The following is a 15,109-nucleotide window of genomic DNA, read 5'->3' as shown; positions in this document are numbered from 1 at the left end:
GGGCGGAGAGAGGCAGGGCGGAGAGAGAGAGAGGCAGGGCGGAGAGGGAGAGAGAGAGGCAGGGTGGAGAGAGAGGGAGAGAGAGAGGCAGGGCGGAGAGAGGCAGGGCGGAGAGAGAGAGAGGCAGGGCGGAGAGAGAGAGAGAGGCGGGGCGGAGAGAGAGAGAGGCGGGGCGGAGAGAGAGAGGCAGGGCGGAGAGAGAGAGAGGCAGGGCGGAGAGAGAGAGAGGCAGGGCGGAGAGAGAGAGAGGCAGGGCGGAGAGAGAGAGAGGCAGGGCGGAGAGAGAGAGAGAGGCAGGGCGGAGAGAGAGAGAGGCAGGGCGGAGAGAGAGAGAGAGGCAGGGCGGAGAGAGAGAGAGGCAGGGCGGAGAGAGAGAGGCAGGGCGGAGAGAGAGAGAGAGGCAGGGCGGAGAGAGAGAGAGAGGCAGGGCGGAGAGAGAGAGAGGCAGGGCGGAGAGAGAGAGAGGCAGGGCGGAGAGAGAGAGGCAGGGCGGAGAGAGAGAGAGAAGCAGGACAAAGAGTTTAAAATTGATTTATTAAACCACCAATAAGAGAAAAACAGTGACAAACCCTGTTCACTGAACAATACAATAGGAAAAGAAAATACATTGTTTTTACAAAAACATTTTTACAAACGTTAGGGTGCAACGGAGACGTCATCATAATGTTATTTGGTGTATGGGTCCTCTCTCGTCATTATTAAGCCGTTAGATAGCTGGGCCCCGATGTCTCATTCGTCTCAGGGTAGAAGTGTTGATCTAGGATCAGTTTGGCCTTTTAGAACACAATGAATAAGATTATATGGACAGGTTGGGTCCTGGTCCTAGATCAGCTCTCCTACTCAGACGCTTGACACACTGCCCCGCAAACAGTGTGCTTTAACACGAGCAGAAACTGGGGGAGGATGATTCAAGATACATTTTTTTTATAAGATTAATACATGTAACATAAATTAGGTCATAATTAGCTCCTCCCCATCAGCTGGTAATAAAACAATATAAAAAGTAAATAAAAACAGAATTGGAGGGTATCAGGGTTGGGGTCAGTTTCATTTGAATTCCTGTCAATTCAGGAAGTACAGCGAAATTCCAATTCCACCTCTCCTCAATGCTTTTCAATGAGGATCAATGTGGAATTGGAAAGCGATTCAGTTTCTGAACTGACTGGAATCTAAATGGGACTGACCCCAACCCTGGAGGGTACATCACCTTACTGTTTAACTGTCACTGTCTAGCATCCGCTGGTGGTTATGGACAACATCACGTCTTACACAGGGCCAACAGTGTGCTGTATGTGTGCAGGGTTTTGTTCCAGCCCACCACTAAAAAAAACACATGAAACTATTCTTCATGAATTAGTTGATTCAGCACAGCAGGTGTTTTAGTGATGGGCGGGTGCAAAACCCTGCAGCTCATCCCTGTTCAATACGCTCATCCATAATAACCCTGGCTACTCTGCACGGGACCTCTCTGAACACATACTAGATTCCCCCCCCTTTATGTTGTATGATGGGAGCCTCTCTGAACACATACTAGATTCTCCCCCTTTACGTTGTATGATGGGACCTCTCTGAACACATACTAGATTCTCCCCCCTTTACGTTGTATGGACCCGGGTTGTATTCATTAGTGCACACCGTAGCAAAACGTTTTGCAACGGAAATCGAAAACAAGCGTTCAGGTAGACCCCATCGAAAACAAGCGTTCGGGTAGACCCCTAACCTCCATATGACCCCTAACCTCCATATGACCCCCTAACCTCCATATGACCGCCTAACCTCCATATGACCCCCTAACCTCCATATGACCCCCTAACCTCCATATGACCCCCTAACCTCCATATGACCCCCTAACCTCCATATGACCCCCTAACCTCCATATGACTCTGTTATCAATGTTAGTAGTGATGATTAATCTAAAGCTGACCAGGTTTCAAGAGAAAAACTTCTGCAAACAAACTCTGGGCTTTGGCTGAGTTCAGTTCTGTTCAGTCCAGTGTGGCTTCAGTACAGCTGCCCTGTGTAGGGGGAGGGGGGGGCAGAGGTGTGTCTAGTCCCTACGGTGAAGGGAGGATGGGATGGAGGCCAGAGGGAACAGAGGTGTGTCTAGTCCCTACGGTGAAGGGAGGATGGGATGGAGGACAGGGGGAACAGAGGTGTGTCTAGTCCCTACGATTAAGGGAGGATGGGATGGAGGACAGGGGGAACAGAGGTGTGTCTAGTCCCTACGATTAAGGGAGGGTTGGGATGGAGGACAGGGGGAACAGAGGTGTGTCTAGTCCCTACGGTGAAGGGAGGATGGGATGGAGGACAGAGGAAACAGAGGTGTGTCTAGTCCCTACGGTGAAGGGAGGATGGGATGGAGGACAGAGGGAACAGAGGTGTGTCTAGTCCCTACGGTGAAGGGAGGATGGGATGGAGGCCAGAGGGAACAGAGGTGTGTCTAGTCCCTACAGTGAAGGGAGGATGGGATGAGGACAGAGGGAACAGAGGTGTGTCTAGTCCCTACGGTGAAGGGAGGATGGGATGGAGGACAGAGGAAACAGAGGTGTGTCTAGTCCCTACAGTGAAGGGAGGATGGGATGAGGACAGAGGGAACAGAGGTGTGTCTAGTCCCTACGGTGAAGGGAGGATGGGATGGAGGACAGAGGGAACAGAGGGAACAGAGGTGTGTCTAGTCCCTACGGTGAAGGGAGGATGGGATGGAGGACAGAGGAAACAGAGGGAACAGAGGTGTGTCTAGTCCCTACGATGAAGGGAGGATGGGATGGAGGACAGAGGGAACAGAGGTGTGTCTAGTCCCTACGGTGAAGGGAGGATGGGATGGAGGGCAGAGGAAACAGAGGTGTGTCTAGTCCCTACGGTGAAGGGAGGATGGGATGGAGAACAGAGGGAACAGAGGTGTGTCTAGTCCCTACGGTGAAGGGAGGATGGGATGGAGGGCAGAAGCCAGGAAGTGGTTCCTCTCCGTCAGGCTTTCCCTTCCCAGGCGTCGTCTCTCTGTTTAGCTGCCAGACGCTTCTGCTCTGAAAGACAGGACAGACAGGTTGATAGGAGAGCAGATCAATACTACTAGTAGTAGTCAATACTATCATAAAGACAAAGACTAGTTCCACTTTAAAGGAGCAACATGTAATATATTAGCCATCGTTTCTTCACGGTTTTGTGAAAGACACTTAGAGAAGTCCCAAAAGGCTCAGCACTGCCTCTTCCCGTATCATTATCCAAAACACATCTGTCGCACGGACGTGAAGAAACGTGTTGCTGATGTTTTTGTCAACCTCTTAAACAAGAAACAGAACAGCCAGACTGGCTAGTCGCGGTAAAAAAATATCTACATTCACAAGCGTTGGAAAAAGTATGTTTCTCTCTCGTGGACTTGTATTCCTTTGCTGGTTCTGGTATGTCATGTCTCTCGTGGAGTTGTATTCCTCTGCTGGTTCTGGTATGTCATGTCTCTCGTGGAGTTGTATTCCTCTGCTGGTTCTGGTATGTCATGTCTCTCGTGGAGTTGTATTCCTCTGCTGGTTCTGGTATGTCATGTTTCTCTCTCGTGGACTTGTATTCCTCTGCTGGTTCTGGTATGTCATGTCTCTCGTGGAGTTGTATTCCTCTGCTGGTTCTGGTATGTCATGTTTCTCTCTCGTGGACTTGTATTCCTCTGCTGGTTCTGGTATGTCATGTCTCTCGTGGAGTTGTATTCCTCTGCTGGTTCTGGTATGTCATGTCTCTCGTGGAGTTGTATTCCTCTGCTGGTTCTGGTATGTCATGTTTCTCTCTCGTGGACTTGTATTCCTTTGCTGGTTCTGGTATGTCATGTCTCTCGTGGACTTGTATTCCTTTGCTGGTTCTGGTATGTCATGTTTCTCTCTCATGGAGTTGTATTCCTTTGCTGGTTCTGGTATGTCATGTTTCTCTCTCGTGGAGTTGTATTCCTCTGCTGGTTCTGGTATGTCATGTTTCTCTCTCGTGGAGTTGTATTCCTCTGCTGGTTCTGGTATGTCATGTCTCTCGTGGACTTGTATTCCTTTGCTGGTTCTGGTATGTCATGTTTCTCTCTCTTGGAGTTGTATTCCTTTGCTGGTTCTGGTATGTCATGTTTCTCTCTCGTGGAGTTGTATTCCTCTGCTGGTTCTGGTATGTCATGCCTCTCGTGGAGTTGTATTCCTCTGCTGGTTCTGGTATGTCATGTTTCTCGTGGACTTGTATTCCTTTGCTGGTTCTGGTATGTCATGTCTCTCGTGGAGTTGTATTCCTCTGCTGGTTCTGGTATGTCATGTCTCTCGTGGAGTTGTATTCCTCTGCTGGTTCTGGTATGTCATGTTTCTCGTGGACTTGTATTCCTTTGCTGGTTCTGGTATGTCATGTCTCTCGTGGAGTTGTATTCCTCTGCTGGTTCTGGTATGTCATGTCTCTCGTGGACTTGTATTCCTCTGCTGGTTCTGGTATGTCATGTCTCTCGTGGACTTGTATTCCTTTGCTGGTTCTGGTATGTCATGTTTCTCTCTCGTGGAGTTGTATTCCTTTGCTGGTTCTGGTACGTCATGTCTCTCGTGGACTTGTATTCCTTTGCTGGTTCTGGTATGTCATGTTTCTCGTGGAGTTGTATTCCTTTGCTGGTTCTGGTATGTCATGTTTCTCTCTCGTGGAGTTGTATTCCTCTGCTGGTTCTGGTATGTCATGTTTCTCTCTCGTGGAGTTCTATTCCTTTGCTGGTTCTGGTATGTCATGTTTCTCTCTCGTGGAGTTGTATTCCTTTGCTGGTTCTGGTATGTCATGTTTCTCTCTCGTGGAGTTGTATTCCTTTGCTGGTTCTGGTATGTCATGTTTCTCTCTCGTGGAGTTGTATTCCTTTGCTGGTTCTGGTATGTCATGTCTCTCGTGGAGTTGTATTCCTTTGCTGGTACTGGTATGTCATGTTTCTCTCTCGTGGACTTGTATTCCTTTGCTGGTTCTGGTATGTCATGTTTCTCTCTCGTGGACTTGTATTCCTTTGCTGGTTCTGGTATGTCATGTTTCTCTCTCGTGGACTTGTATTCCTTTGCTGGTTCTGGTATGTCATGTTTCTCTCTCGTGGAGTTCTATTCCTTTGCTGGTTCTGGTATGTCATGTTTCTCTCTCGTGGAGTTCTATTCCTCTGCTGGTTCTGGTATGTCATGTTTCTCGTGGAGTTGTATTCCTTTGCTGGTTCTGGTATGTCATGTTTCTCTCTCGTGGACTTGTATTCCTCTGCTGGTTCTGGTATGTCATGTTTCTCTCTCGTGGACTTGTATTCCTCTGCTGGTTCTGGTATGTCATGTTTCTCGTGGAGTTGTATTCCTCTGCTGGTTCTGGTATGTCATGTTTCTCTCGTGGAGTTGTATTCCTCTGCTGGTTCTGGTATGTCATGTCTCTCGTGGAGTTGTATTCCTCTGCTGGTTCTGGTATGTCATGTTTCTCGTGGACTTGTATTCCTCTGCTGGTTCTGGTATGTCATGTTTCTCTCTCGTGGACTTGTATTCCTTTGCTGGTTCTGGTATGTCATGTTTCTCTCTAGTGGAGTTGTATTCCTTTGCTGGTTCTGGTATGTCATGTTTCTCGTGGACTTGTATTCCTTTGCTGGTTCTGGTATGTCATGTTTCTCTCTCGTGGACTTGTATTCCTTTGCTGGTTCTGGTATGTCATGTCTCTCGTGGAGTTGTATTCCTCTGCTGGTTCTGGTATGTCATGTCTCTCGTGGAGTTGTATTCCTCTGCTGGTTCTGGTATGTCATGTTTCTCTCTCGTGGAGTTCTATTCCTTTGCTGGTTCTGGTATGTCATGTTTCTCTCTCGTGGACTTGTATTCCTCTGCTGGTTCTGGTATGTCATGTTTCTCGTGGAGTTGTATTCCTCTGCTGGTTCTGGTATGTCATGTTTCTCGTGGACTTGTATTCCTTTGCTGGTTCTGGTATGTCATGTTTCTCTCTCGTGGAGTTCTATTCCTTTGCTGGTTCTGGTATGTCATGTTTCTCGTGGAGTTGTATTCCTTTGCTGGTTCTGGTATGTCATGTTTCTCGTGGACTTGTATTCCTTTGCTGGTTCTGGTATGTCATGTTTCTCTCTCGTGGAGTTCTATTCCTTTGCTGGTTCTGGTATGTCATGTCTCTCGTGGAGTTGTATTCCTTTGCTGGTTCTGGTATGTCATGTTTCTCTCTCGTGGAGTTGTATTCCTCTGCTGGTTCTGGTATGTCATGTTTCTCTCTCGTGGAGTTGTATTCCTTTGCTGGTTCTGGTACGTCATGTTTCTTGTGGAGTTGTATTCCTTTGCTGGTTCTGGTATGTCATGTTTCTCTCTCGTGGAGTTGTATTCCTCTGCTGGTTCTGGTATGTCATGTTTCTCTCTCGTGGACTTGTATTCCTTTGCTGGTTCTGGTACGTCATGTTTCTCTCTCGTGGAGTTGTATTCCTTTGCTGGTTCTGGTATGTCATGTTTCTCTCTCGTGGAGTTCTATTCCTTTGCTGGTTCTGGTATGTCATGTTTCTCGTGGAGTTGTATTCCTTTGCTGGTTCTGGTATGTCATGTTTCTCGTGGACTTGTATTCCTTTGCTGGTTCTGGTATGTCATGTTTCTCTCTCGTGGAGTTCTATTCCTTTGCTGGTTCTGGTATGTCATGTTTCTCGTGGAGTTGTATTCCTTTGCTGGTTCTGGTATGTCATGTTTCTCGTGGAGTTGTATTCCTTTGCTGGTTCTGGTATGTCATGTTTCTCGTGGAGTTGTATTCCTTTGCTGGTTCTGGTATGTCATGTTTCTCTCTCGTGGACTTGTATTCCTTTGCCGGTTCTGGTATGTCATGTTTCTCTCTCGTGGAGTTGTATTCCTCTGCTGGTTCTGGTATGTCATGTCTCTCGTGGAGTTGTATTCCTCTGCTGGTTCTGGTATGTCATGTTTCTCTCTCGTGGACTTGTATTCCTTTGCTGGTTCTGGTATGTCATGTCTCTCGTGGACTTGTATTCCTTTGCTGGTTCTGGTATGTCATGTCTCTCTCGTGGAGTTCTATTCCTTTGCTGGTTCTGGTATGTCATGTTTCTCTCTCGTGGAGTTGTATTCCTCTGCTGGTTCTGGTATGTCATGTTTCTCTCTCGTGGACTTGTATTCCTCTGCTGGTTCTGGTATGTCATGTCTCTCGTGGAGTTGTATTCCTTTGCTGGTTCTGGTATGTCATGTCTCTCGTGGACTTGTATTCCTCTGCTGGTTCTGGTATGTCATGTTTCTCTCTCGTGGACTTGTATTCCTCTGCTGGTTCTGGTATGTCATGTCTCTCGTGGAGTTGTATTCCTTTGCTGGTTCTGGTATGTCATGTCTCTCGTGGAGTTGTATTCCTCTGCTGGTTCTGGTATGTCATGTTTCTCTCTCGTGGACTTGTATTCCTTTGCTGGTTCTGGTATGTCATGTCTCTCGTGGACTTGTATTCCTTTGCTGGTTCTGGTATGTCATGTCTCTCGTGGACTTGTATTCCTTTGCTGGTTCTGGTATGTCATGTTTCTCTCTCGTGGAGTTGTATTCCTCTGCTGGTTCTGGTATGTCATGTCTCTCGTGGACTTGTATTCCTTTGCTGGTTCTGGTATGTCATGTCTCTCGTGGACTTGTATTCCTTTGCTGGTTCTGGTATGTCATGTTTCTCTCTCGTGGAGTTGTATTCCTCTGCTGGTTCTGGTATGTCATGTCTCTCGTGGACTTGTATTCCTTTGCTGGTTCTGGTATGTCATGTTTCTCGTGGAGTTGTATTCCTTTGCTGGTACTGGTATGTCATGTTTCTCTCTCGTGGAGTTGTATTCCTTTGCTGGTTCTGGTATGTCATGTCTCTCGTGGACTTGTATTCCTCTGCTGGTTCTGGTATGTCATGTTTCTCTCTCGTGGACTTGTATTCCTCTGCTGGTTCTGGTATGTCATGTACATTTGGCGCTAGTTACAAGATGAAATGTTCCATGTATAACCTTTAAGTCAGCAGAGAGAACAGCTCCACGTCTCCATGGTAACACAGGCGTGTAACTGACAGACACACAGGACATGTTCATGTCTTTAAATGTCAACTGTAAAGTCGTGTTTTGTCTGTAATGTATTTTTCATGATGTGTCCGACCCCAGTCAGACTAGTTGTCTCCATTGGTGTCGGCTAACGGGGATCCTAATGAATCTAATCACCACACTGAAGTACACATAGAATATACAACTTATATGGTGACGTCTACTGTATGAATCATAGAAGACTGTATATGATTACAGGATGTTACTGTATAGAAAACACATCCCACCTTATAATATCTTTTTGGGGTTGAAAATATGTTGAAAATATGTATTTTCTGGTTGAAAATACTGAAAATATGTATTTTATGGCTGAAAATATGTCTTCTTTGGTCGAAAATACGTATTTTAGGGGTTGAAAAGAGATATTTTCAATGTCGTGTGCTCCCTGGGCACCAGGGGGAGGGAGCGCTAGTTGTCTAGAACAATCTAAACAGAGCTTCACACAGACACATAATGTCTATGATCACATATCGACATGTTCATCTGAGAACAGTAGAGCACTACAGCTATCCAGGCCACAAAACAAAGTCAGTTCCATAAGCAGCCATCCGTCTGTCTCCCTCCCGACCAGGTGAATGTCTACTCCCTTATTGGTGTCACTTGTTAAATCCACTTCAGTGTAGATGAAGGGGAGGAGACAGGTTACAGAAGGATTTCTAAGCTTTGAGACATGGATTGTGTTTGTGTGTCATTCAGAGGGTGAATGGGCAAGACAAAATATTTCAGTGCCTTTGGTAGTAGGTGCCAACTGCACCAGAGTGGACGGGTCCTCCCGGCTGAATGTGTCCACTTATAAATCCTCTGGGAGGGGAAATAACACCAGAGAGACTGGTCCTCCTGGCTGAATGTGTCCACTTATAAATCCTCTGGGAGGGGAAATAACACCAGAGAGACTGGTCCTCCTGGCTGAATGTGTCCACTTATAAATCCTCTGGGAGGGGAAATAACACCAGAGTGGACTGGTCCTCCCGGCTGAATGTGTCCACTTATAAATCCTCTGGGAGGGGAAATAACACCAGAGAAATTATAGAGTAGAGGTTCTGCCCGTCAACACAGGGCGTGAGGAGAACTCAAGGAAACTTTTAGCCAGAGAGACGGGAGAGTGTGTGTGTCAGCTGTCTAACCAGAAACCAAACCTCTCAGGACTCTCTCTCTCACTCACACACACACACACACACACACACACACACACACACACACACACACACACACACACACACACACACACACACACACACACACACACACACACACACACACACACACACACACACACACACACACACACACACACACACACACACACGTCTCCTCTCTCTCTCAGTGAAAGAAGAGGTCACCACCAGCAAACATCTATAGTTGTCAGTTCTTCCTGACAATCTGTTCTATATTTGTATCTCGTCAGGACACTACTTTCCCCCCAATAGCTGGTCTTTGGAAGCAAGGCTACACTTAAAACAACATGACTGGCAGCTATTTCCAGGACGACGTGCAGTGTGTGTGTGTGTGTGTTTGTGTGTGTGTTTATAGAACACTAGATGAGGGCATTGTCCTCAGTCTCTCTTCTTCGGGTTCATGGTCCTGAAAAGACATCAGTGATAGAACACCACCCCCTAGTGGTAGCAACACTCTAGGACAGCTTACCTCAACCGTCTTACTAATGATGTATATAAACCCTGAATTGCTGACGCTATGTATTGGCTAATTACTTGCTTTGATGCCACCGGTCAGCCATGTTGGCACTTCCCAGAGGGATCAGTCCTCCATAGGAATGAATGGAATTCTACAATATTTTAATTAAATGTTTCAAGGACAAAATTACATGTATTTAAATATTTTGTTGCAATATTAGGGACAGAAAGATTAGTACACTAATCTAAAAAACATTTTTATTCTATTATTTTTATGTTCCTGTTTGAATAATCTAATTTAAAAGTATGCATTAAGGTTTCTGTAATAGATTCTGCTTGTCAGACACTAATGTAGACATTAATAAATGCATTTCCATAGCTTCCAATATATATATATTTTTACAATGCAGGAGTACCAAGACGGCTTTGCAGTGGCTTCCAAACAGCACCCCCTGTCAGTCACCCAGGGTTACCCCCATCATTGGTCGTACCCCATCAAAACCCCTTATTCTAAAAGAGTTTAAATAAATAGATCTATAAATAACACCCCATAATTACAATGCAATTTTTTTTTTTACATTTTTGCAAATTGAATAAATTGCACATTTTTTGTTTTTATAATATACACATTTTAGAAAAAGGCTGTAACGTAACAAAATGTTGAAAAAGTCAAGGGATCTGAATACTTTCTGAATGCACCGTAATGCTTCAAAATATGGTTAACACGATCAGTCCGATGTCACGGATGGTTAAAAACGATCAGTCCGATGTCACGGATGGTTAAAACGATCAGTCCGATGTCACGGATGGTTAAAAACGATCAGTCCGATGTCACGGATGGTTAAAAACGATCAGTCCGATGTCACGGATGGTTAAAACGATCAGTCCGACGTCACGGATGGTTAAAACGATCAGTCCGATGTCACGGATGGTTAAAACGATCAGTCCGATGTCACGGATGGTTAAAACGATCAGTCTGATGTCATGGATGGACAGTCCTTGCATAAATAGCTGTCTATGAATTGGAGAGTGGTTACATTTCTCAAGCCCCATCCCTCAGCCGTTTACTAAAAAAAGTGGCGGGGTCACCTCTGTTGTTATTATTTCTTGAATTCCAGATTGCCCCTTTAAATCACGTACCTTTGGCATCTTGCAGTTTTTTTCTCTCTGCTTCACGGTGCTCTTTGCTCTGGGGACTCTTGACGCCCAGCGCCCCCATCACCAGCCTGCGGGCCAACACTGCACTTGTCTGGGGACGCTCCTTTGTAGGGAGCAGGTAGTCTGGAGGAGAAGGGGAGAGTGTTGAGGGAATGAAAGAGAAAGGGGGGGGGGGCAAAGAAAGTAAAAGAAAGCAAGGAAGAAGGACAAAGAATACACAACAGGTGACAAGAAATCAAGGAAGAGAATGAAATGGGGTGAAGGAGGGAGAATACAGGAGAAATGAGAGAGAGAGAGAGAATACAGGAGAAATGAGAGAGCGAATACAGGAGAAATGAGAGAGCGAATACAGCAGAAATGAGAGAGCGAATACAGGAGAAATGAGAGAGAGAATAGACAGACAGACAGACAGAGACAGACAGACAGACAGACAGACAGACAAAGAGAGAACAGGTCAAAAATGAAGGAGTTCCAGAAATACTCAGAGTCAGATGATGGAGGATAAAGGAAAGGATGGACAGATGAATGAAAGACAGGATAGTCAGTACCTGAGCAGCTGCGAGCCTTGGCCCTGGTGGTGACGGAGGCTTTAGCCAGAGACCTGACCTTCAACAGCGGGTGCTTGGTCCTCAGAGCCTCCCGAGCTGACACACGCGCGCGCGCACACACACACACACACACACACACACACACACACACACACACACACACACACACACACACACACACACACACACACACACACACACACACACACACACACACACACACACACACACACACACACACACACACGTGCACAATAACCCACGTGCACAGACAGAAAGAGAGTTCAGTTGCTAAATGTTTAGCTCAGATGTTGACTTGAGTGTTGACTGAGAAGACAGCTAAGTCAGCTCCACTATTAAAACACGTTGACCACTACTTCATTTGACCATCCAAACATGTTCAGTAAAGTTTGACAGAAGAGAGACACGCGGTGTTTTTGATAAGGTATGAAACATGTTCAGCTGTATCCCTCCCCTGTGGTCAGGTGTAGCTCACCTGTGATGAGGTGTGTGAATAAATGATTGTGTCGGAGAGAGCTACCAGTCTATGGCTTTTCCTTTCCTTTATAAAAGCTGTGTGACTCACCTGCTATGGGGCTGTTGAAGAGAGCCAGGGCGTGTGTATCGTCCACAAACTGGATGTCGAAGCCTCTCTGCCTACACACACACACACACACACACACACACACACACAAAAACACCTTCAGCATCTCATCACCACCACATACTGTAGGCGGAGCTTCGGCTGCCCCTCGACGAGACGGAGCTTCGGCTGCCCCTCGACGAGACGGAGCTTCGGCTGCCCCTCGACGAGACGGAGCTTCGGCTGCCCCTCGACGAGACGGAGCTTCGGCTACCCCTTGACGAGACGGATCATCGCTGTGTATTGATAGGAACTAGGGTGGAATGAGATTTGACTGAACCTCAGGACTCGTAAAAAGACAGTAAAGGCTGGTACGTACTGGTAGGCCTGGAAGGATTTGACCAGGTCTTCAGTCTTAAACTCTGTGGGGAAGTCGTAGATTTCTATGATGTTAGACAGCTCATCCTCCCTGAGCTCAGTGTCATCGTCCCCCTCTCTCTCCTGATCCAAGCTGTAGTAGTCAAACCTGGCCTCCTGCACCGGCCGCTTCTTCCTGCCCTGCTTTATGGCCAGCTGAGAGAGAGGGGGGCAGAGAGGTGAGCGAGAGAGAGAGAGAGAGAGAGAGGGTGAGCGAGACAGAGGGTGAGCGAGTCAGAGGGTGAGCGAGACAGAGGGTGAGCAAGAGAGAGAGAGGGTGAGCAAGAGAGAGAGAGGGTGAGCAAGAGAGAGAGAGGGTGAGCAAGAGAGAGAGAGGGTGAGCAAGAGAGAGAGAGGGTGAGCAAGAGAGAGAGAGGGTGAGCAAGAGAGAGAGAGGGTGAGCAAGAGAGAGAGAGGGTGAGCAAGAGAGAGAGAGGGTGAGCAAGAGAGAGAGAGGGTGAGCAAGAGAGAGAGAGGGTGAGCAAGAGAGAGAGAGGGTGAGCAAGAGAGAGAGAGGGTGAGCAAGAGAGAGAGAGGGTGAGCAAGAGAGAGAGAGGGTGAGCAAGAGAGAGAGAGGGTGAGCAAGAGAGAGAGAGGGTGAGCAAGAGAGAGAGAGGGTGAGCAAGAGAGAGAGAGGGTGAGCAAGAGAGAGAGGGTGAGCAAGAGAGAGAGAGGGTGAGCAAGAGAGAGAGAGGGTGAGAGAGAGAGAGGGTGAGTGAGAGAGAGGGTGAGTGAGAGAGAGGGTGAGTGAGAGAGAGGGTGGGTGAGAGAGAGGGTGGGTGAGAGAGAGGGTGAGTGAGAGAGAGGGTGAGTGAGAGAGAGGGTGAGTGAGAGAGAGGGTGAGTGAGAGATAGGGTGAGTGAGAGATAGGGTGAGTGAGAGATAGGGTGAGTGAGAGATAGGGTGAGTGAGAGATAGGGTGAGTGAGAGATAGGGTGAGTGAGAGATAGGGTGAGCGAAAGAGAGGGTGAGGGTGAGAGAGTGAGAAAGTGAGAGGATGAGAGAGTAATTTTGCTTACTAGTCTCCTAACGATTTCCAACTATAGACAGGACAGTAGATGTGTAAATAACAGCATTGCAGCGATAGTACCACTAATAAGTAGCAAACGTGTAGCAGACATACACTGAGTGTTATAGCAGTATTCTAGGGATGCAGACAGAGAGAGAGACTCACCTCCTGACAGACAGGGACAGACACAGACAGGCAGCCTCACCTCCTCTAGGACATGGGGGTCCAAACACTCTCCTTCGTCATCAAAGAGAGCATCCCAGCTCTCCTCCTCCTCTTCCTGAGGGCCTGACTGTATCCCCTCCCGGGATCCCCCTTCTCTCTCAGACGGAGAACTCTTGCTCCCCGTCTCCAGTCGCGAACCCACATCTCCATCTCCTCCCTGGTTGGCTGTAGCAGCCTGTCCGTCATTCTGTGGCCCCACGTCGCCTTCTCCTTCTTCTACCGTCTCCTCCAGTTTGGCCTCACCGTTTAGGACTCCATTTCCCTCTCCTCCCATCTTCCCTCCTTTGTCCTTCTTGTTCTTGGCATTCTTTCGGGCCTTGTCCGTGTAGCGAGGCCTGGGCTTTGGTTTGCCGTCTCCCTGGATTTGGGCCTTATCTTTGGGGCCGTCCTGCTTCTTCTTGGGCTGGTAGAGGGGCTTGTCTAGCTTCTTGGAGCAGGACGCGGAGGGCTGGGGTTGGGCGCAGTCCTCTTGAGGTTGTTCCCCCTCCATCACCATACAACTGTCCTACATGGAAGAGAAAGGAGGAAGAACAAATCATTAAGGATTCATCCCAAATGGCACCCATTATACCTATGAAAGGTTCATTGAGTAGTTAGGCCCCTCTCTCTAATTCTTTTTAGTTAAGTTGCATAAGCACCCTCCGTAATTTAATAGCTAGCACGCATGCGCCATGGTACTTAGAACCATTCAAACTGTATGTACAAATCTTACACAACTATACTGTACTAAATTAAAAACAAGTCCAAACTGGTTAACTACATTCTCTGCTAATTCGTTGTCAGTAACGGGGTGTTTGAGTGATAATTTAGACTTGGCTGCGTTATGCAGCAGTATGCATCCAGTTTAACTAGTAATAACCCGAATACACGTAACACATAATGCACTGTAGAGCAAGACATTCTATACAATTATTTCCCTAAAATCTTAAACGTATAAGCATTAGTAAAATACCTTAATCTGTAGTTTATCACTTGGCTAGATATCAACCGAACAACAAACCGCCGGATGTTTAGTTTAAGAAGGGGAAAAAACATACTGTCGCATGTATATGACGTAATACTAAAATCGCTGCTGGTAGTTGTAGTTCTGTTGAAAAAAGACAAGTCATTGGTCGAACCGCTGAATATTAAAAGTATTCGTTCCACCCTGATTGGATAACCACTTACACAAGTGCTTGCGTAAAGCCACAACATCGAAATTGTATAAGGCAATTTACACAACGATTAGAATACAGTATCCTTTTCTCATCCGAGTCCTTCCACAACTGGAGTCCTGCTGAAAACTGATATAAGGTAAGATTTATGTGCAGAGTTTGAATGTAATTATCTCTTCTTCTCCCAAATGAATAAACAGCAGCACACCCTCATACAGTAGGTCCATGTTCTGAAATAAGTGTTAATCTCAGGATTACAGTTGTGATTACAGTATTGCATAACTAACGACATAATAATAGTAGTATAATTAAAAATGTTGCAGGTGCATGCAAAACTCATGAC

At 46.8% G+C, this 15,109-nt stretch overlaps 1 protein-coding gene across 5 annotated transcripts; it reads right to left on the bottom strand.

Annotated features, from left to right (window-relative positions):
* Window positions 1-515: 515 nt before the first annotated feature.
* LOC129846878 (coiled-coil domain-containing protein R3HCC1L-like) lies at window positions 516-14,806 on the bottom strand. 5 transcript variants are annotated; one of them, XR_008758296.1, is made up of 8 exons: window positions 14,565-14,806; window positions 13,593-14,112; window positions 12,341-12,534; window positions 11,965-12,035; window positions 11,379-11,474; window positions 10,813-10,953; window positions 1,565-3,023; window positions 516-1,515 (listed from the first exon to the last, which is right to left on the bottom strand). XR_008758296.1 is itself a non-coding variant. In XM_055914677.1 (7 exons), the coding sequence occupies exons 1-7, from the start codon at window positions 14,804-14,806 to the stop codon at window positions 2,968-2,970; spliced, it is 1,320 nt and encodes a 439-aa protein (XP_055770652.1). In that variant the 3' UTR covers window positions 516-2,967. The 5 variants fall into 5 exon arrangements, 4 of the variants coding, with proteins under 4 accessions (XP_055770652.1, XP_055770653.1, XP_055770655.1 ...); XM_055914677.1 differs by having other exon boundaries at window positions 516-3,023; XM_055914678.1 differs by having other exon boundaries at window positions 516-3,018.
* Window positions 14,807-15,109: the final 303 nt, after the last annotated feature.

The sequence above is a fragment of the Salvelinus fontinalis genome, unplaced genomic scaffold (assembly GCF_029448725.1).
Source record: "Salvelinus fontinalis isolate EN_2023a unplaced genomic scaffold, ASM2944872v1 scaffold_0634, whole genome shotgun sequence".
Classification (NCBI taxonomy): Eukaryota; Metazoa; Chordata; class Actinopteri; order Salmoniformes; family Salmonidae; genus Salvelinus; species Salvelinus fontinalis.
This window is presented reverse-complemented; position numbering and strand designations above follow the sequence as displayed.